The sequence below is a fragment of the Nicotiana attenuata genome, chromosome 12 (assembly GCF_001879085.1).
Source record: "Nicotiana attenuata strain UT chromosome 12, NIATTr2, whole genome shotgun sequence".
Lineage (NCBI taxonomy): Eukaryota > Viridiplantae > Streptophyta > Magnoliopsida > Solanales > Solanaceae > Nicotiana > Nicotiana attenuata.
Window position 1 is genome coordinate 23,099,254 of NC_032000.1, and position 22,009 is coordinate 23,121,262.

At 34.5% G+C, this 22,009-nt stretch overlaps 3 protein-coding genes across 3 annotated transcripts; all 3 read left to right on the forward strand.

Annotated features, from left to right (window-relative positions):
• On the forward strand, positions 10,714-15,542 carry LOC109235430 (serine carboxypeptidase-like 11). Its single transcript, XM_019401538.1, has 14 exons — positions 10,714-10,928; positions 11,108-11,253; positions 11,403-11,479; positions 11,630-11,752; positions 13,052-13,154; positions 13,548-13,585; positions 13,668-13,766; positions 13,847-13,933; positions 14,039-14,194; positions 14,403-14,474; positions 14,575-14,705; positions 14,820-14,933; positions 15,033-15,078; positions 15,208-15,542. Exons 1-14 carry the CDS (start codon positions 10,789-10,791, stop codon positions 15,289-15,291), a joined length of 1,416 nt encoding a protein of 471 aa, XP_019257083.1. The 5' UTR covers positions 10,714-10,788; the 3' UTR covers positions 15,292-15,542.
• On the forward strand, positions 18,879-20,076 carry LOC109235955. The gene is made up of 2 exons (XM_019402197.1): positions 18,879-19,730; positions 19,807-20,076. Exons 1-2 carry the CDS (start codon positions 18,879-18,881, stop codon positions 20,074-20,076), a joined length of 1,122 nt encoding a protein of 373 aa, XP_019257742.1.
• LOC109235956 lies at positions 20,077-21,009 on the forward strand. Its single transcript, XM_019402198.1, has 2 exons — positions 20,077-20,724; positions 20,800-21,009. The coding sequence occupies exons 1-2, from the start codon at positions 20,077-20,079 to the stop codon at positions 21,007-21,009; spliced, it is 858 nt and encodes a 285-aa protein (XP_019257743.1).

Below are 22,009 nucleotides of genomic sequence, written 5' to 3' on the forward strand. Positions count from 1 at the left end.
ATTTGTTTTATAGAAATTTTAACATCACAAAAATAGCTCATTTTTACATCTTTTGTCTTTTAATTTTTAATTTATTGATTTTCTCTTTTAATTTAAAATTAAGTGATGTTTATAATTTTATAATTAATTAATTAGTTTAATTTCACATTTTTAGATAATTTAAGATTTTTAATTAAAAAGAAAAAAAAGAAAGAGGAGAAAAGAAAAGAAAATAAAAAAAGGGGGATAATTTGGAAATTGGATTTGTTTCAATTGGGTTGATTTTATACCCATGTCCTAGCCCAAAAAACTACCCGAAATATTTCCAACCCAGGCCCAAACTAAAATACACCCGGTCCAGCTCCCCCGGTCCCCAAACGACCCCGTTTTGTGGAGATTTAATCACAGCCGTTGAATCTTGGTAATCCAACGGCTCGGAACTAGGCAGTCAATTAATATATAATTGTCCTAACGAGACCACCCCCCCCCCCCCCAATTCAACCCTCACTCAATCTCTCCCCTCTCTCAAAAGACCAAACCCTAGCCGCCCCTTTATTCTCTCGCCGCTCCGCCGCCAACAGCCACTGGAATTTGCCTCACGGCGGTTCCGGTGTTCTAATCTTTACCAAATTAACACCCTAGACTCCCCTTTCCCTCCTCTTTACAAATCTCCAACCCAATCCCTTCGAATCATCCTCAAACGCTTTGAATCTCAAATCCGAGATTCAAAGTCAAAAACCCTAAATGCTCCAATCCGCTCCAAATTCGCACCCTATTATCCTTGCCCCTCTCTAAACCCTAAGCTACCACTAGCCCCCTCCAAATCGGCCCAATTTGGTCGAATTTTGGATCTTAGATTTTGAAACCCTAAAAAACTTCTAACAAGTCGATTCCGGGAGTTTTTAATGGCTCAATTCTACATGGGTCAACTGCTTTTGATAAGAGCAGTTGATCCATGTGGATTTGACCTATTGTTCGAGTTGCCCTAATCAGTCCTGACTCCAACCAAGTCCTCCGGTTCCAGTTGGTTCTACTATAGGTAATTTTCTGGGCTGTTTTTCTATCTTCTTTTCTTTTTTCTTTTTTCTTTTCTCTTGGCCATCTCTTTCTCCTTTCCTTTGATTGATTTTTTCATTATGTTTGTTTTGTCTGTAACTACATGTTTTAAATTCTCTTTTTATTATTCATGAATTGTCGTCTCCTTCTGCATTTAGTCATTAGGAACCAATCAGTAGTTTAGGGTTCGTTTTTAGTTTAGCTTGTTATTTACTCTGTTTCCCCATGATTTCATTTTCTCTTCTGTTTTCTTTTCCCTTTTCTTGTTCACATTTCTGATTAGTCGCATGATTTAGGTTATTTTCCCTTTTTCCTCTATTTTAACAAGTTTCATTGTTTAGTTTTCATTATTAGGGATTTAGAGGATGTTAGTTTCTTATTATTTTATTTGTTTTGCCTCTGTTCTTTCCTTTCCTCTCATGATCATTCCTCTAGCAAGATTGTTTGCAGTATACTTTGATTCAATTAGGATAGAATTCGTGTTGGTTAATGCCTAATTCAGCTTTAAATTAATTCAGTTCAGACTTGGTTAAAATTGAGTAAACCCTTTTTGAATATGAGTCTTAATTGCCTAATACATGTGATTACTTAGGTTTAATTGGTGTTAAGCTTAGATTTGAGCCTCTGAACAACCACTTTAAAATCTTGGTTTAATTTTAGAATTTGAAATACAATACTTTAGGGCAATTTAATCACTTGTTTAAAAGCCTAAAGTAGTTGCAATTGTTTTAAAATCAGAACTTAGGCTAAACATGAAATAGGAAGTAACTTAGAGGGTAAAATGGGATTTTTACTTACGCTAAAAAATCAGAAATGTACAGCTGTCCTAGCTGTTACAAAAGATGCTGAATTAGGATAGGAAGGACAGTTGTATTATACTATTTTCAGAGGTCTAGGATAAGGAATATACCCAAGATATACCCTCCCTAGACAGCCTATATATAGGTAGGTCTTCTCCTTCTGATTTTCAGAGATTGAACATCATTTTTACTGCACAAAAGCTCTATTTCTTTCTGAAAAAGCTCAGATTCCATAAATCTTGAGAAAACTTCAAAACTTCTCATTTTTCTGATTCTTTACAAGTTTTCAAATATGGTTTGAAGGGGAGGATTTCTCTGTTTCATTTGGCTGGTTTTCTGGTTTCAAACTATCTTTATTTGGTCTGGGTTTACTGCTGTTTTTGCTGGTTTGCTGCTGAAGTTTGGGTTTCCTTTCCTCTTTGGTTTTTTTGACCTTTATTTGATCATTCCTCTGCCATATTTTTCAGTTTCAAGGTACAATGTTCATCTTGAATGGAATCAATTTTGAGTTCAAAAAATCTGTATTTGTAACTTGTTTAGTTAACTGGTCTTTGATGTGAGCCTGGGAATCATGACTGTTTGAATTTGGAGTTGATTGAACCATGTAATAGTGTTAGTTTAAATGTTCTATTGAATTTAATCATGAAATCTGTGTTTGTGCTGCATATGTGTTAAAACTCAACATATTTGATTGCTGAATCAGTATATACACCTATGAAATCTATGTTCAAAAATTCCTCTCTTATAGCAGCACAAAAGGAAAGTGAATCTGACTCTTTAAATGGTCAGATTCATCCCTTAATAGTCTTGATTTCTTTAGTATGTGTTTAAGTTATTTCCCCTTCCCCACTTTTCTCCTTTACTGAAATGAGAGCTATGAAGTAAATCATGGTTTGGAAATCTTTGCATGTCTATAGGGCTGACCTTAAACATGGTTAGATCTATTGATAACATTGTCTTTCCTTTACTCATTTTTATGTTAGGATTAACTGGGTAACATTGTAGGTCCCTACTTGAAGATGTTTTTGTGAATCTGACCCTTCTCACATGGTCAAACTCATGAAATCTTCATTCAAAGCTGGAGCAGTAGCAGTTTAGGAACTTCCCCTTTTCATTTTGTTGTAATTTAGTTTAAGAAACTAATGTAGTTCGTATTTTGTACCTTATTTAATTCTGGAATTTTTAATAAATTGGACTGGACTTTATAAATTTATATACTAGTTAATGCAGTCCCAGTAGTTTATTTAGCTATGTTTTAAAGGTGTATTAGTATGCTATGTTTAAAAAAAAGGGCAACGTTTGGCTACTGAGTTTAGTTCAGCTATTTGATTCCAGCAATTTCAAAGGCTTGTTCATCTATGTTCAAAAACTGGTTTTAAGTTTAGGACTCAAGTCTGACTCTATAAAAATTCTTGATAATAAATTAAGGCCCAATCGAAACTGACCTGCGAAATGAGTTTGGACCTGGGCCATTGGGCCCGGGTCCTAAGCACAAATCCAGGTTTTTCTCATAGATCATGGCATAAACGTGATGTTTCTTTTATCTTGCAAATCGTATGTAGTATGATTAACATTCAAATTTGAGTTGTGAATCTGAATTTCCTCTATTTAAATAGAAAGTTCACTTGTAGCTCGTGATTTATGTGTATATTATGGCTAAGAATGCAAAAGGGTGGATAGGCCCAGCCGGTATAGATTCACAACTGGGCCCGCCTGAAGCCTAATGTGGGTAAACACTAGTCGAATTCAATCCTGGAAATAACGTTCTACTGGGCCCAAATTCGGAGCCCAGATCCAGCTTCTTTTAAAGCTGAGTACTTATGGATTTATTCCATGTTGAGTATCCTAGCCCAAAATATTTGTCTAATAATAATTCTAAGATCAGCCTTCCCGTTTCTAGTTAAAAGATTTCCTAGTTTGAGCTTCAAAATTAGTTAGTATTAATTAATAAAATGCAAACCCCTTCTTTTAGTAAAAATAGTTTGAGGCGTGCCATTTTCCTTTAAATAACCTATGGCCCTCATATAAATATTAACTTAGTATTAAAATAATTCAAAATAATCGTAGTCTGCTTTAGGCCCGATTTAGATTAGTATTGTGATTATGTATACGTTCGTGCAACATAATTGCGAATTTAATTCTAAAAGTAACCCGAGGGATGCGTTCGCGCAACTTCAACCAAACTTTTCTTAATAAAATAAACAAAGCGTTATTAATTGTGGACACGTTCGCGTGACATGATTTTGACGCGCCAAAAGAAAAGAGTATACGTAGGCGTAACTCAATTCTTTAATTACGGTTAAGTCAAGCAATTAAAAGAGGTAAAAGTTAAATGCACATAGGGCCTAAAAATGAGTAATTAGACAATTTAAGCCAAGTAATAATCACTAAGTGACCGTGCTAGAACCACAGAATCCGGGAATGCCTAACACCTTCTCCCGGGTTAACAAAATTCCTTATCTAGAATTTCTGGTTCGCAGACTCTTAAAAAATAAAACTTCCTCGATTTGGGATTTAAAATAGACCGGTGACTTGGGACACCATAAATTATTCCAAGTGGCGACTCTGACAAATTAAATAAATAATTTCATTTCTAATAATGTCACTTTAATTAGAAAAATTCCCTTATTACCCTCGGGGTGGTAAAAAGGAGGTGTGACAAATTTGATTGGTCGGAAAAAGTTTGTTCTTATCACAACTCATCCCTCCCACAAATATAAATAGGGGTCTTCATAACCCAGAAAAGGCACCAGAAGTTATAACAAGAAGCAAGAGAGAGCTCGTGGATCAAACGCCGCAAATTTCTCTATAAGTTTCAAGCTTCAAGCAATCAAGTTCAAGTTCAAGAAATCAAGTTCAAGCTCAAGAACGAAGAACAAATCAAGTTCAAGATCAAGAACGAAGAACAATTCAAGTATTCAAGATCAAGAACGAAGTCAAATTAAATACAAGGCTTTCAAGATCAAGGCTACTTGTTCGTGATACAATTCGTGGCAACAATCAAAGTGTTCGCGATGAATAAATCAAATTAAAATTCAAAATCAAGCTCAAAGGCCCTTGAATTTATATTGGAAAGTAGAACCAGAGGAATCATAGAGATTGTAACACTCAAATATTTGAAATAAAGTACTACGATTGTTGCAATATTTTTCGGTCTTGATTTGATTTTCTCAATGCAATTTTATTGTCTATAATGTTATTCTGAAATAATGCAACAAGATGAAGATCTTGAACCAAAATCTGTCGGTGAATATAGACAGAGAAATGATTGGCCAAAATGAAAAGACGTTATTCAGGCAGAATTGACTTCACTTAAAAACATGAAGTATTCGGGTGTACAGTCCGAACACCTGAAGGAATAAAGCCAGTGAGATACAAATGGATTTTTGTGTGATAACGAAATGATAAAAATGAAGTCGTTAGATATAAAGCATGACTTACGACACAAGAAATTTTGCAAAAGTCTGGCATTGATTATATTGAGACATATTCTCTTGTGGTGGATGCAATCACCTTTAGGTATCTTATAAACCTAACAGTTCATGAAAAACTTGATATGCATCTGATGGATGTTGTCACAACCTACTTGTATGGTACAATTAGATAACAAAACTTATATGTAAATCCCTGAAGGGTTTAAAGTGCCTGACGATTATAAAGGTTTTCGGAAAACTTGTTCAATAAGGCTTCAAAAAAATTTATATAATGTGGTATAATCGCCTGAGACCTGAGTGAGTACTTGCTTAAAGAAGGGTATAAGAATGATCCAATTTGTCCTTGTGTCTTTATAAAAAGGTCTGAATCTGAATTTGTTATATTCATTGTGTATGTTGATGATCTAAATATCTCCTGGGGAGCTTCCAAAAGCATTGAAGAAAGAGTTTGAAATGAAAGATCTTGAAAAGATAAAATTTTATTTTGGTCTATAAATTGAGCATATAAAATATGGAATTTTCGTCTATCAATCAACATACACCGAAAAGATCCTAAAGTATTTTTATATGGATAAAGTACATTCATTGAGTACCCCGATGGTTTTGAGATCACTTGATATAAATAAAGATCCATTCCGATCTCATGAAAATGATGAAGAGCTTCTTGGTGATGAAATCCCATATCTTAGTGCAATTTGGGCACTAATGTATCTTGCAAATAATACTCGACTAGATACAACTTTTGCAGTAAGTTCATTAGCAAGATTTAGTTCTTTTCTAGTAATAAGACACTGGAATGGTGTTAAGCATATTTTCAGATACCTCCGAGGGACTATTGATATGGTATTATTAAATTCTTATGAATCTGATGCACAAATGATTGGTTATGCAGATGCAGTTTATTTATCTGACCCACATAAAGTCTGATCTCAAACATGCTATCTCTTTACTTGTGGAGGTATAGCTATTTCATGGCGTTTGACAAACAAACTTTAGCTGCTACATCTTCCAATCATGCAAAAGTTATTCATGAGGCTAGTCGAGAATGTGTATGGTTGAGATCAGTGACTCAACACATTCAACAACAATGTGGTTGTTTTAAAGACGAATATTCCAACAATATTGTATGAAGATAATGTTGCTTGCATAGCTCAACTAAAAGGAGGATATATCAAAGGAGACAGAACAAATCACATTTCACCAAGATTCTTTTTCACGCATGATCTTCAACAAAATGGTAAAATAAATGTTCAACAAATCCATTCGAGTGATGATCTTGTAGATTTATGCACTAAGGCATTGCCAACATCAACATTTGAAAAGCTGAGACATAAGATTGGAATGCATCGTCTCTGAGATATCTAAGAAATTTTTCATCAAAAGGAGTATAATACACGATGTACTCTTTTTCCCTTAATCAAGATTTTATCCCAATTGGGATTTCCTGGTAAGGTTTTTAATGAGGCAGCACTCGATGTGTATTATAAGATATGTGTAATCTTTTTCCTTCCCTAGGCTTTTTCCCACTGAGTTTTTCCTAGTAAGGTTTTAACGAGGCACATTATCTTTTAGATGGACATCCAAGGGGAGTGTTATGAATATGTTAAATGTCTATTGAATACTCCTAGATATCCCTATTCTATGAACCATTTGAAGTTCATGTATTTAGTTAATGCATCACTTAATATTTGTAATCATTAGGTGTATTCTTGTAACATTTCATATATCCTATATCCTTTAAATAGGGTATTCTTTATCTTATGGAGGACACACAAGTAACACATATTTGAATAAGAGTACTTCTACATTCTCCTATCTTATCTATGTTACTATATTATTTTATTTTGCTCACATTTCATAATATAGGAAAATTTGTTCAATTGTCTCTCCACCTTATACTAGGGAATACATTGTCAAATATTCAGCTACTCATGTAAAAAAGAATAATTTTTCATAGTAAACTTCATAGCCTAACTCAAATCTAAAACCATGTATTAGCTGAGTTGTAATAATAAGTCTGACACCTGCAACTTGATTTATCCTCCCAAAAAATTTCAAAATTAAATGAAAAAATAGGGAGAAATTTTTCAAGGAAGGAAGAAAAATAGGGAAAATACATAAGTTGCACCATGTACTTGTCCCGAAAAGTCAGTTTCAGAATCAACCCTTACGGGCGTTCTAATACCATCCCATTCTTATCCATAATGAAATTAATACCTCCTTCAAAGATGAGGTGGCAGAGAAAGTGGGTTCATTTCACTCAAAGGGCGTGGGAAATGAAAAATATTAAAAACTGCTTAAATTATACAGATGTCATTTCTTCATTGGTTGTTACATTTAATTATACTTAATTAATTGTATTTAATATAATACTAACCCTTTTAAAAAAATCCTTTTTCTTTTTTATCTTTCCCATTTTCTTCTCTTCTCTTTCTCCCTTTCCTTTTTTTATTTCCCTTTACTCCATTTCCGCCAAAGAACACCACCGTACAAACAGCCATCGTTACTACCATATAAATTAGGGGTGGCATTCGGTATTTCAGTTCGGTATTTAAAAATTTCGGTTTGGTATTTCGGTATTCGGTTTATCAATTGTGTATACCAAATACCGTACCAAAGTATACGGTTCGGTATTTCTTATTTTGGTTCGGTACGGTTTCGGTTTAAACCAAATCTTCACTGTCTCCCCACTCCATTAACTAATGAAGTCCATGTTGTTTGAGATTCCACCAAAGATCAATCTTAAGTTCTCAGGTTGTATACAGAGAAGAGACGAAAGGCAATACACATTGAGTTTGAGTAGAAGAAGATCGGTCAATGATTGTCGGACTGCAATTTGTCTCCACGAATTTTTGTGAGTTTTAGAGTCGTTAGTGTGTGAAAATGATCCAACTACTGTGTTCTTTAGTTGATGAGTTTCATTCTTGCTTCAAATTGTTAAACTAGGTTGTTTATCTTATGTATCTTATTCCGTGAATAATTTCCGCTCTCTGTGTAATTTATGTTATTTATTTTGAGGCTTTATAGGAAATGCTGTAATCTGTATGTTTTTCTTTATCGGAGAATTTTTAGTTTGTTCAAGGCAGGCATATTTCAAGGGATTAAGGAATTAGGGGTATTGGACTTTGGGGTGTGGGCTTAAGGTTATTGGGCTAAAAAATAAAAATAAAGTTGGGCTTGGACTAAACTATTTTGATATTTCAGTATACCGAAATACCGAAATATCAAAAACCCAATACCGTATACCGTACAGAATTAACGAAATACCGAAATATCGAAAAAACCGAAACCGAAATACCGAATTAATTCGATTTAGATCGGAATTCAATTTTTATTTTATGCCCACCCCTAATATAAACATTAAACACACATCGCGGCACCATACAAACACCGATCCCACCATTGTAAAAGAGCCATCACCAAAAAGCTTGTTTATTGAACTAATAGAACCCTCACTGAAAAATCATCTTCAGTGATTATAGCTGGTTCTTCATTAGGATAAACCATATTTTCTAGTAATGAACAATTACATAAAACAATTTTTTCAATTACAAAAAAAAAAAAAACAATTCATTGAATCTTTTCAATTTCTCTTCAATTTATTATTGTTTAGTAAAGAGATAAAATATTGGATGCTTGTAGATCTAGAAGCGAAAGTGATTTCTCTACCACCAAATAGCTAAAAATAGATTTGTAACAAAGGTTTTTAAAGAGACCAAAATTTATAGCTCCATTGTAGGCAACATAATTTGCCATGGAAATTCTGGCAATATATCATTAAAGATGAAAATACTTGTTAATGTTTGTTCACAATCTTTGTGCGTTCACTATGATCCGGAAAGAGACGAGCTGGAAAAGTTTCTCTGAAAAAGGAGAAATTAATGATGGGAGGAAGAAAGAGACAAAGAAAGGTTCGAGTTGACGGGGGAGGGGGAGGATTATTTCGGTAAAAAGAAAAAAAAATAAAAATATTGTGAAAACACCGCGTGTAAATGCTGCTTGGGTAGAATTTAGTTGTTACATTTTAGGAAATAAATAAATTCATCTCGGATAAGGATAGAATGGTATTAGAACCGTTAGATGCAACTATGTATTTTCCAAAAAAATACACCTTTTTGAGTCGGTCCATAACATCTATAATTGCGTACATATTGAGTATTGACAAACATATTACCTAGGAAAAGAAGGCAGAAATGATGGGGATGTGGGAATTGGTTGGTTCTTGTCAAGGAAACTGACAAACATTAGAGTAATCGATTTGCATACAAATGGATTGGCGTGTTTAGTTATCTTTCATAGACGGTGACCCCAATTCTCTCAATTTCTCCAGGTTACACTTCCACACAAAATAAGAAATATTTTTTATTTTTATTTGTGATCAACGATAGCCTTGAGATTAATTTAAATGGAGAAATTAGTGTGAGAATTTATGTAGTCATAACTTGAGAATTTAATTTATTTGAAATTAAGGTGAAATTATTATTATATTTCGATTTGACAAAATTGTAATGTAAGAACTTATATAAAAATTGTAACTTGTTTGAAATTGAGGCAGAGTTATTGTTCTATTTCGATTTGAAAAAATTATAAAGTCTGACAAAGTATATGTGTTAGGTATTGAAGCAAAGTATGGCGAAATGGTAACTAATCCTAGTGAATATGTTACTATTATTATTTGTTAGTTTAGTCTAACCCAATAAATATATGACATATGTCTTGCACATGGACTTCAAGTACTTAACCGTGATAAATTATATGTATTCTCTATCTCACTGAATCAATTAACCACAATATATTATCATGGTTTGATGTAAACACCCTGAAGAAATAAATATTTACCGTCACAAAACTTGATGGATCATCGTAATTAGTAGTGTAAAAATTTCACCAACATATTTTACTTTAAAATCAATCAAAATTACCTTCAAATGATTCTCAATATTCTACCTGCTAATATCAATCTCAACAATTCTCGATGGATAAATTCAACTCAAACATTCAAAAATTATTATCTTTTTTTTTTTTTTTTTATCGGATATCCCCGTCAAGCTCAACCAAACCCAACAGTGGTGTTATTCAATTTTCTTCGACCTAACCAATTCAACACATTAGGAATAAATAATACTATATCCGTTTAAAAAAGAATGACCCTATTATTATTTGGAAAGTCCGCCAAGACCATATGTTTTGCAAATAGTTTTTAAATATTTAAACTATTGTGACTCATAAGTTTTTTTAACGTAGTTTTTAAATATAAATATGTAGATTTTATTTCAAAAGATTTAAAGTATCTATATCCAGATTCATAACTAGTTAAATTGACCATCGTACTCCAAAAAGGTTCAAACAAATTGAATGGAGTATAAGTTTAATGAGATGTTACCCACTCATTTTTAACCACTAAATATTTGAACTGTTTCTATTAAGCAGAAACAAGATAATATATAAGGACAGACAATCCATTAGTATCACTAAGCTCCCTCACGCCTTTAAACTATTATCCATTTTGTTGAAAAGTCATGTCTAGTTTTCGCCTGCCACTATTGTTTCTTCTTCTTACTCTGTTTCTACAATATGTAGAAAGTCTTCCTCAGAATGGCTCAACTGTTGAGTTTCTTCCTGGTTTTGATGGCCCTCTTCCTTTTTATCTTGAGACCGGGTACGTTAATTATTTTATCACCTTTTAAATTTTATCAATTAGTATAAAAAGAATCTAAACTTTTCCTTAGGTAATTTACTTCATTTAGTTTATATGTTCAGAACATACTGGCTATATATATAGTGGAGTAGTAGTAAAACAAGTTTGTTGAAGTGATGTATTTTGAATACAATTGTTAGATATATTGGAGTGGGCAAATGGGAGGAAGTGCAACTATTCTATTACTTTGTCAAATCAGAATCTGACCCGAGAAAAGATCCACTCTTGCTATGGCTAACGGGAGGCCCTGGTTGCTCATCCTTCACGGGTCTGGCGTATGAAGTAGGTAAATATTTATATTGTATATACTGACAATGTAAACATTTTTTATAAAATGTTATTTAAACCTATGATAGAATGTTAGTCATACTACTATTGTATTATCAAGTTACCAATTAATGTTTAGAAAATGAACTTGTGAATTCTGTTTTGTAGGGCCATTGGCTTTTGGTCAGAAGGCATACAATGGGAGCCTACCAATTCTTGTTTCAACTCCATATTCCTGGACAAAGGTAACACTGAAGAGCATCTTATTTTTCTATTGCACACTTCATTTTGCTGTCACCAAACTGCATATATTCTAATGCACACTTCATGTTCTCTTTTTCCCTCTTATGGTTAACATTAGATCATCAAATTAATGTGTTCCTTAAACTTGGTAGTTTGCGAGCATACTTTTCTTGGAGCAGCCTGTAAATACTGGCTTCTCATATGCAACAACTTCAGCGGCGTCCAAATGTACTGATCGACAAGCCTGCGACCAGGTCTATGTATTTCTGCTCAAGGTATTTGATAATCATTCCAAGTTCATTTATAGATACCTCTGCTTTAAAAGGCAGAATTGGGACACGCCCGGGGCTCGCCCCGGGGCGGAGCACTCATAAAACGCCCCTGGGCTTATGTGTGGGGCTTAGTTCCGTGAGACTTACGCCCCGGACACGCCCAACGCCAAGGGTACTGGGCTCGCCTAATAGAACTTTATGCAATTGTATGCAACTAACCTTGTAAACCCTCAAATTTTGTTAACGAATCGTTGACTATTCAAAATTACTTCTTTCTTAATCATAAATCATTAAGTTGAGAGTATTTTATGTCATAATTAAAAATAAAATTATTGCACGTTATCCGCTAAGACTGCTATGATAGTAAATTTTAAATAAATCTTTCATTTCAAAAGTATTTATTTATTAGCTTTTTTTTATGTCTTTACTATATAATAGTTATCATGATATTGTATGGTGAATTATGTGTTAGTTTATTAACTTGTTGAAACTTGAAAATAGATGATGCTAGAGAATCATATTTAAATTGTGAATTATGTTTTTATATAAATTCTCTTTCGAATAGAAAGCATATTAAATAAAAGTAGTATTTTAAGTAAAATATTAAATTATAATATTGAAATTCTTTCAAGATTTATTACTCCTTAAGAGATACATACAGTATAAGATTTCATATCGGATACATTACTTTTGATGTTTGAGTTGTAACGAGTAACGACATTGCAACTAATTTGCATATTATAATATATGTCATACTTTTGTATTATTCATAGTCGAATTATAATTTGTAAATATTTTAAATAGATTATTTGTTATAATTTTGTGATTTTGATGTAATTTTTATAATTATTTTTTATTTTATACTATCTTAAAATTCTTAAAATTAGTAAAATTTAAAGATCCGTGGGACTTACGCCCCATGCCTCAGGGCTTACGCTTCGTCTCGTCAGAGGTAAAACGCCTCGCCTCACGCCCCCGCCTTTTAAAACATTGATAGATACATATGAATTAGTAAACCGAGTATTTTTAGATGGAACTAGTAAGCAGAGTTAACTCTGAATTTTCATGTATTCCTCAATATACTTCTCATTTTGCATTGTTCATTGGTAGAGGATCTAGAATTTAAATATTTTAGGCTCAATATATATGTATTTGAATTCCCTCCACCCACCTAAATCCTAATATATGTGTATCTTGGTGGATTGATCAAGTGAACCGTGAAGAAATAAAGACAGTAATAATTAAATGGCAACTAAATATAACAAAAATGTATCGTGAACTAAGTTGTGATTTATTTTGCAGTGGTTCAATAATCATCCAGAATTCATTTCGAACCCTTTCTATGTTTCTGGTGACTCATATTCAGGCATTACAGTTCCAGTTATTGCTCAACTAATATCAGATGGTAAGTATCATTTAGTATGTTCATATAATGTGAGGTTGTGATCATTCTCATCACCCCATCACTCTTTAGTGTATGCTTTGTTATTATTATTTTTCCGGTTTAGCCATTCGTTATTTGAAGCCAGCTGGCAATTAATGCCGAATTGGTCCAGTAGGGGGAGTAAAGTGACTCTATTGACAGGTTCTCCATTCCTAGGGCTCTAAGCCAAGTTTATGCTTTGTTATTATTGATCATTACTTCCACAGATATTAGATGAGATATATAGAACACTACATTCTTTTGTTGTCTCTTCAAATCTGATTGTGTAGTGTCACTTGCTGAAGAGAAGATGCTCAAAATATTTCTAGCCAAAGTGTTCTCTATTGACACTTCAAGAGTGATATGAAAATGCAGGAATTGAAGCAGGCAAAAAGCCACTAATCAACCTTAAGGTTTTCTATTCCTTTCTTTTTATTTAACATATATCTCATACATGAATAACTATAGTTTTTAACGGTAATTAATATCATTCAGGGTTATTCACTTGGCAATCCGCTAACATTCCCTGAAGAAAGCAATTACCAAATTCCTTTCTGTCATGGTATGGGGCTAATATCTAATGAACTTTATGAGGTTGGTTCATCTCTTGCTTCAATTCATTTATACCAACACAGTTTGGCACAAAAATGGTAATTTGGATCTTATTGTATCAGTCACTGAAGGAGACTTGCAAAGGCGATTACAGAAACATAGATCCTACCGATAAACTATGTTCAGAAAACTTTAAAATGTTCAAGAAGGTAAGATTATATTCCTTCTTACATATTCTTGTTTTAATGTTTTGAATTGGTACTAAGCTAGTAATTAGGTAATAATACAAGTTTTAATGTAATGCAACTTTGTAGCTTGTAAGCAGTATAAATGATCAGCAAATACTAGAGCCTTTTTGCGGTACAGACTCAGAATCACCAAACCCACGCCAATTGTCTGGTGAAAGGAGATCTCTTGAAGACAATTTGATCTTTCTAAAACATGGTGACTTCATTTGTCGAGAAAGTCGTGTAAGTGCCTCAACTGTTACTAAACAAAGTTTGAATATTGCAGCAATTAAATGCCTTTACATCGAATAATCTATATATCGTTTAATAATTTTAAGATATATGCCTATTTATGCTAAAATAGGCTTATATGTCCCGTTCTTCTCATGAATTCTCAGGATAAATAGATTAATCCAGGGTATTTAGATATACATATGCTTTCTTAATGTAGGTTGCAACACGCAAGCTCTCGAATCATTGGGCAAATGACCCTAGTGTTCAAGAGGCTCTCCATGTTAGAAAGGTATTTCAAATTGTGTTATTTGTACATAGTAGAGGTTACTTAGCATTAAGGTGCAATATATTAAAAGATTTTTCTTTCTTTTTTGTTGTTCTTTGATTAGGGAACTATAAGAAGACCATGGGCGAGATGTAGGCAAAGTATTATGGGTACAACATATAGAGTTACTTTCATGAATAGTATACCTTACCATATAAACCTTAGTTCTAAAGGTTATCGATCACTTATGTACAGGTTCGATACTTTCACATTAAAAGAATGTTTCTAGTTCTTTATTTTGTGCTTTAAGCACATAAAATTTAGCTGAAGTTACTATATACATAACAAAGTTTTCTTCTTTTGGATTAGTGGTGATCATGACATGGTTATTCCTTTCCAATCGACGCAAGCATGGATAAAGTATCTAAATTATTCTATCATTGATGACTGGCGTCCTTGGACAATTGATGGTCAAGTTGCAGGGTATGATTCTCCATTTTAACTTCTCTGGATCTTTGCTCAAGTTGGATTAGACGGTACGATTGTTATGAAATTCTAAATTATATAGCTTTGTATGCGCAGTTACACAAGATCTTTCTCTAATCATATGACATATGCAACAGTAAAGGTAAGAATTTTGTACTCTATATTTTTTATTGATATCTTCAATCTCAAACTCAATAGAAAAATTGTCTTTGCTCACATTCTCACAGTTCTCGGATGTTTACTTTTCCCTTCTTGTTTTTTTTCCAATTAGGGAGGAGGGCACACAGCTCCTGAGTATAAACGTGAAGAGAGCTTTCATATGTTTAAAAGATGGATAGCTCAGCAACCTTTGTGAACTTTTTAATTAACTTCACGTTTACCTCTTTGAATTACTATGAAAATATTATACATCTCTAGACTTCAGAAGCGCATAAAATCTGGGAAAAGTTGTTCAATTGTCTCTTCGCACACTCTATAGATAGGGAGAACGCATTATCAATTGTTTAGCTTCGAACTCATGTAAAATAGAATAATATCTCAAGTGGTAGTATAGATACATTGAAAAATGATATGGTATACTTCTATTGGTTACTTGATATACTTAAATGAATGTTTGAGATCTTGAGCCAACATAAACATTTGAATGGCGATCAAGAGTGATCAAGCAGCGAATGTTTTACCTGTATATAAGACATTTAGTTGGATTCGCGCGAAAGAATTCCAGAAACTGGATATTGAATTGCAGCAATGTGATAATGATACTCTGAAGCTACAGTTAATTGGAATTCAGACGATTTCATCTTCTTGGGATCCAATTTAAGCCAAGAACCTCTATTATCAGGGGCGGATTTAGGCCCTTTGTACGGTGCACGTGACTCGTGGTTTTTCCGGCAAACGAGTTATTTTTTGTATATATTTCATAAAGTTAATCCAATATTTATAGAAACTAAGGGCCCACCAAAATGTATCAGTTCTCACAGTAAGCAACAGACTGTAAAACCAAACAGTATAGGGAACCAGGTTCTCTATCTGTTCCCGCAGTAAATACAGAACATGCAATATTTACGTGAAAAACTCCTTGCTCAAGGGATTAAAAACCACGACCTGCCCTAGTAGTATTTCAGCTCCACTAAACCAAGCAAACTGCAGATTACAGCCTATTGCAATCTAGGAATTAAACTCTTAATCCATCACCCCTTACAACAACTTTATTGTAAGCCCTTTGCAATAACTTCATTACAAAGCAACAAACCTTAACTAACTCTAGTCAAGAAACTAAACCAAACAATGGTTTAAATCTATCCTACAAAGTCACTTCTTGAAAGCAATGTAGAATTACAAATGAAGAACAAAATAACAAAGACTCAACAAACCTAAGGACTTAAGATATCTTCAATCTTTGGATCTGGTCCTTGAGGTTGCAGCAGCTTTGTTCTTGAGAGAGGTGGTGGCTAGCACTTGAGAGAATATGATTTTTGGATTTGCAAGTGTTGGGAAATGAATCCGTTGACTCATGTTGATAATATGTGTGTGTGAGGTCATCAAAGATGATGCAATAAAGTGTCTTTAATTTGGCCTTAGCAAGATACAGTTGTGCTGCCGTAGCAGCCAGACTGTACAGTGCAATAACTTTTATAACTGTAGAGTTGACTGTACGACGACTAGGGGAATTGATCCCTATATTGCCCATAGTAGAGTAATTATAACAAAAACACAGCAGTTTCAATCAATATAGAATATGACAATTTAAACAACTAAAGTACCAATGTATCAAACATAGGAATTAAAAGAAGATAGGAATTCGAGGGAATTTGGAATGAGTGAAAGACATGGATCACTGGGCAGGAAGAAAAGTAAGGGGCTAAGGCCTTGAAGAGCTTGTCCTTTCGTTCATTTACAATCCTTTGATCAATGATCATCTACTCTCTCAGGTACTCCACCTATTTCCATAATCTTTCATTCTCACCCTTCAACTCAGCATTCTATTCTGCCAAGGGTCCACGGGACCTAGTTCTCTACCTATCTGAGCAGGCTGAACCATCAATCAGATCACCAAGAATCTTCCCAACTTCTCCTCATCAATAACAAACTCGGTCCCATGCACATATAGCATCAGAGTATCACATACAACATAGAAGTTTACTTCTATTCATAAACGTTGGGACTTGGAGGAATAAAGAGGTGATACTATTTTTGAAACTCAACAATGTCAAGAAGTTCCTCCATTTTTCAGCAATATCATAGTCAAACATTCTGCCTAACAACACTTTTTGAGACTTCAGATTCTCCTTCCTCTCCAACTCTGGTAACTCAACCTTTTGCTTCTGTAAGGAACCAGGCTCCTCACTCACACTACCCTTTCTTTTCCTGAGCGGTCAGGTCTCCATCTTCTCTTTCTCAATCAGTTCACCCTTATCATTTGTTGCATCTTTCTCAGCTGACTTTCTTTTCTCTATTTTTCTCTTATTTGAGTTCTTTCTCACAAGTGGAGATTTTTCCACTTCATTCTCCTCATCCTCCACATACACCACATCAGCAAGTGATGCCACTTCATCATTAATCGGCTTACTTTTCACCAATCCTTTTTACTGTATCAGAAGTTCGCATAAACACAGAGCTCAAAAAGAAGTCATCATCAAATTTAAAAATTTAAAAATCTGAGACAATTGGTTTGATTTGATAATAGAAAAATTCGAACCAACCCGACCTATGTGCGTCCCTAACAACTATAATTGCGTGCATTTTGACAAACATATTACCTGGGGAAAATAAGGCAGAAGTGGTGGGGGTATGGGAATTGGTTGGTTTTTGTCAAGGAAACTGGCAAACATTAAAGTAATCGATTTGCATACAAATGGATTGGCGTGTTTGGTTATCTTTCATAAACAGTGACCACATATCTATCTCTAAATTTCTCCAGGTTTCTATATACGTAAAAGGTCCAATAATATCCCTAAACTATGGTATATAGCTCACTTTTGTCCTCCGTTAGTAAACTGGGCCAAAAATATCCTCCGCGTTAGCACAATGGGACACTAATGCCCTTCAACCGAACGGCCCTCCACCCAAGCCATTTTAATCTTACATGGCATCCACATAGCTGTGACATGGCAGCCACATAAGCGTGGCAGCCTCATAAACCCGCTCTGAATCCCATTTCCAAACAAAGATCAAACAAAGGCCGTAACCCCGTTTCCAAACAAAAACCCAATTTCTTCCTAGACTGTTCTTCCATGGCAATTTGAGAGTTGAGGTGATGATAAGATCGAGCAAGGTTTAACAACACAAATTGAAGATCATCTGAAGATATTCAGGTAATTTTCCCTTCTATTTATTGGGTCTTTGTCTCGAACTTCAATTATTTTTTTGTAATTTTCTAGGGTTTTGTCATGTTCTGGTATTTCTGACTTGTCTTCTAGTGTATAGTGTTTGCATGTGGGTCTGGTACTCTTTTTGTTTGTTATCTTTGTTGTTTCCTTATGTGGTGTCAATTTGTACCCTAGGTGTATATTGTCTTTGGCTGCAAGTGTCCTTTTCACATATTTTATCATAGTGTGGTACGGTTGGGTTCGACAAAACCATGTGCATTTCTTCTTAATGACTATTTTTTTTGCTTTCCACTGTTGAAATCGACAAAACATGTTATAGACCATGTGCTTTATCTCTTAAAGTGTGTGTTTATTCTTTCCGCTATATTATAAGCAGTAATTTATTGTATGTTCAATATTTTATTATCAAAGTTGTTAAATTATTCATGTGGTCCCTCTATGTTTTCTTCTGTGTATATATTATAGATATTTCAATATGGGGGACCACGAAGAGCCAATTTCAGGTCAATATCAGTGTGAATTAGGTACTAATTGTGAATCAGATAGTGATAAAAGTTCAGATTATGGTTCAGATGCTAGTGAATATGATTTTGAAGAATTAGAGTAACTTAGGATGCAAAAGGGTAAAGAAGTTAATGATAAGCTTAGTCACTACAAAGAGCTTGATAAGTCTATGACATTTAAGGACTTGGAAGAGGCCAAAAAAGTCATGAACTTCTATGCTATTGCAAATTCCAAACCTTTGAAGCTTAGAAAAAGTGATAAAATAAGAGTAAGGTATAGATGTGTAGTAGGCTGCCCTTTTGTATGCCTCATCTCTAAAGATAAGAAGGATCCTGGCTTTAAGATTAAAACATTGAAGACAAGAAACAACTATGAAGATGCATTTGAGAATCCTAGAGCCAAAACAAAAACTTTAGCTGAATATTTCAGGAGTAAGGTGCAGAATAACCCCAAGTACAAGATAAAGGATATGAAACAGGATTTGAAAAATCAATTTTCATTGAATGTACATAACTCCACATTGAAAAGGGCTAAGAGGATGGCACTTCAACAATCGCAAGGAAGCTTTTTAGATGACTATAACATATTAGAAGCATATGCAAATGAGATTAGGAAGAGCAATCCTGGTAGTGATGTGGTTATCAATTTATCAAAAGATGCCATGGCTGAAGGTAAAAGAAGATTTCTTAGAATGTACATATGCTTCAATGCAATGAAGTTGGGGTTTAAAGAAGGGTTGAGACCATTCATTGGACTAGATGAGACTTTCTTAAAGGGTCATTGCAAGGGGCAATTATTGGTGGTTGTTGCACAAGATTGTCGGAATCATTTCTATCCCTTAGCTTGGGCTGTAGTTGACAAGGAAAACACCTTGACATGGACATGGTTTCTGGAGCTGCTGAAACACTCATTGAATCAGAAAGATGGAACCAATATTACCTTTATGTCTGATATGCAAAAGGTACAACTTATGATTTTGCTTAACTGACTATTTCCAGTTATTATATAGTTAATTCTGTTTAAATTTACACGTGTAGGGTCTGTTGGAAGCAGTAAGAACTGTCCTCCCTCTCTCAAATCATAGGTTTTGTGTGAGGCATATTGAAGCCAACTGGAGTAAGAGGGTCAGAATTTTAGGAGAGATGAAGAAATACCTATGGTGGTCTGCTTGGAGCACTTATGAGGAGGACTTTAAAGATCAACTAAAGAGTCTTGGTAAATTGTCTGTTGATGTTGCCAAGGAGTTGCTTAGGTATCCACCACAGAATTGGTGTAGGTCCTACTTTGATACATTGAGCAAAAATTAGATGGTGGACAATAATTTTACAGAGTCCTTCAACTCTTGGATCTTAGAAGCAAGAGGCAAGACTATCCTGAAGATGCTAGAGGATATTAGAATCAAGGTCAGGAACAGGTTAAGGGAGAAAGAAGAAGAAGCTAGAACATGGGGAGGTGAGTTTAGTCCTAACTGCATGAAGATGTATGATGCTTATTTGAACGTAGCCAACTTATGTACTGTTCATTTCAATGGTGAAACTAGCTATGAGGTTTCTGAGGGTGGTAATAGACATACAGTGAACCTAGTGGAGAAAAAATGCACTTGTAGATCCTGGCAGTTGACTGCCATCCCATGCCCTCATACCATCAGGGCACTAAAATACGAGAGAGAGGATCTAATGACTGAAATTAGTTGGTGGCACAGCAAGCAAGCTTACCTGATGACATATAGGGCCAAGTTGATGCCTGTTAGAGGTGAAAAGTTCTGGAAAGTATTACCAGAACATGCTATGGACCCTCCTCCACTTGCCAAAACTGTTGGAAGGCCAAAAGTCAAAAGAAATAGGGAGAAAGATGAGGCTAACAAGAGACAAGGAGATTGGGCTGCATCAAGAAGGGGAACTAGAATTACATGCAACATTTGTGGTGAACTGGACCACAATTCAAGGACATGCAAGGTACTTGCTTCTTAACTTATCTTTCTTCTTATAGCATATTGCAGTTATTTAATAGAAAGTTTTTCATTTTAATAGGTTGGTGCTGAAGGAAATGTTGAGGATGTTAGTTGTTCAGCCCCTCAACCAACTCAACCAACACAAGAAGGTGAACATGAAAGTGAATTTGTGTTCATGCCTACACCAAGAGTACCAAGACACCAAACAGAACCCTTTGATGATGGAACCAGTGAGCATGAAAGTGACCCTGCTTTAATGCCTAAGATTATTTCTGAAGATCAATCATGACTACTGATGAGGCAGCAACAATTGACCTCAGAAGGAACAAGAGTCATCTCTTTCAGAGGAGATCATACTGGTGTCAGTTATCCCACTTATCTTCCTTACTCACCTACTAAGATCACTTGAAAAGGCAAAGAAGCTGTGACTAGAAATCAATTGGAAGTGGCAAGACAAAAGAAAGTCGGGAAGTTGAAGTGCAGGAAACTCAATGAAAACTCACAAATCTAGGAATCTTGGTTATTGTATGTAGTTGTAAATCTGGGAACTCACAGAACCCTTTTGTTTTGATGATTTGGTTTGTTCTGTAATATTACAGCAGTGCTGTTTGATTTAGTAGTTGCTTAGTAAACATATTTTGATGGCCGGACAGTGTTATTTTGTAGCAGCAGTCCAATTAATATTACAGCAGTACTGAGATTTTACAGCAATTTAGTTTGCACAGCAGTGCTGTTTTTGTTGCAGCTGTTTTGACAGTGTTTTTTTTTTGCAAATATAGACAGTGTTTGTTTAATTTGCTGGACAGTGTTGGACACTATTGTTTACAGTAGTATTTTGCAAATCTGGACAGTGTTTTTTTGCAAATCTAGACAGTGTTGGACAGTGTTTTTTACAGCAGTGTTTTGCAAATCTGGACAGTGTTTTGGTTTAGTTTGCATAGTAGTGTTTTGTTTGGTTTTGACAGTGTTTGACAGTTTTGTTTTGTTTATTGCAATTTGGACAGTGTTTGTTTCCCTATTTGTTTTCCTGCAGCACTTGTTCTTTCAATTTTGGTTATTTTCTTATGTGTGGCTATAATTCATGGTTTTTGCACATTATATGCTTTGCGTTTTACATGCTTTAATGTTAAAATATACTTTGTTTGAGCGTAATGGAGGCTATTTTAAGTGTAGGTGCATCGGAAATGAAAGTAGAGCTAAAGGGATGCTTAAACGTCGAAAGTGCGCTCGAGAACGATAAAAAGGAGAAGCCGGGCGAAAGCCAGCTCGACCAGGCTTTAGCCTGGCGA

Bases quoted from the DNA above. Each gene is read 5' to 3' on its own strand.
- LOC109235955 (XM_019402197.1), top strand. From the start codon at position 18,879: ATGCAAAAGGGTAAAGAAGTTAATGATAAGCTTAGTCACTACAAAGAG. The intron at 19,731-19,806 runs GTACAACTTATG...TTACACGTGTAG, and splicing joins TTATGTCTGATATGCAAAAG to GGTCTGTTGGAAGCAGTAAG.
- LOC109235430 (XM_019401538.1), top strand. From the start codon at position 10,789: ATGTCTAGTTTTCGCCTGCCACTATTGTTTCTTCTTCTTACTCTGTTT. The intron at 13,586-13,667 runs GTTTTCTATTCC...AATATCATTCAG, and splicing joins AGCCACTAATCAACCTTAAG to GGTTATTCACTTGGCAATCC. The intron at 14,934-15,032 runs GTATGATTCTCC...TTGTATGCGCAG, and splicing joins ATTGATGGTCAAGTTGCAGG to TTACACAAGATCTTTCTCTA.
- LOC109235956 (XM_019402198.1), top strand. From the start codon at position 20,077: ATGGTGGACAATAATTTTACAGAGTCCTTCAACTCTTGGATCTTAGAA. The intron at 20,725-20,799 runs GTACTTGCTTCT...TCATTTTAATAG, and splicing joins ACAATTCAAGGACATGCAAG to GTTGGTGCTGAAGGAAATGT.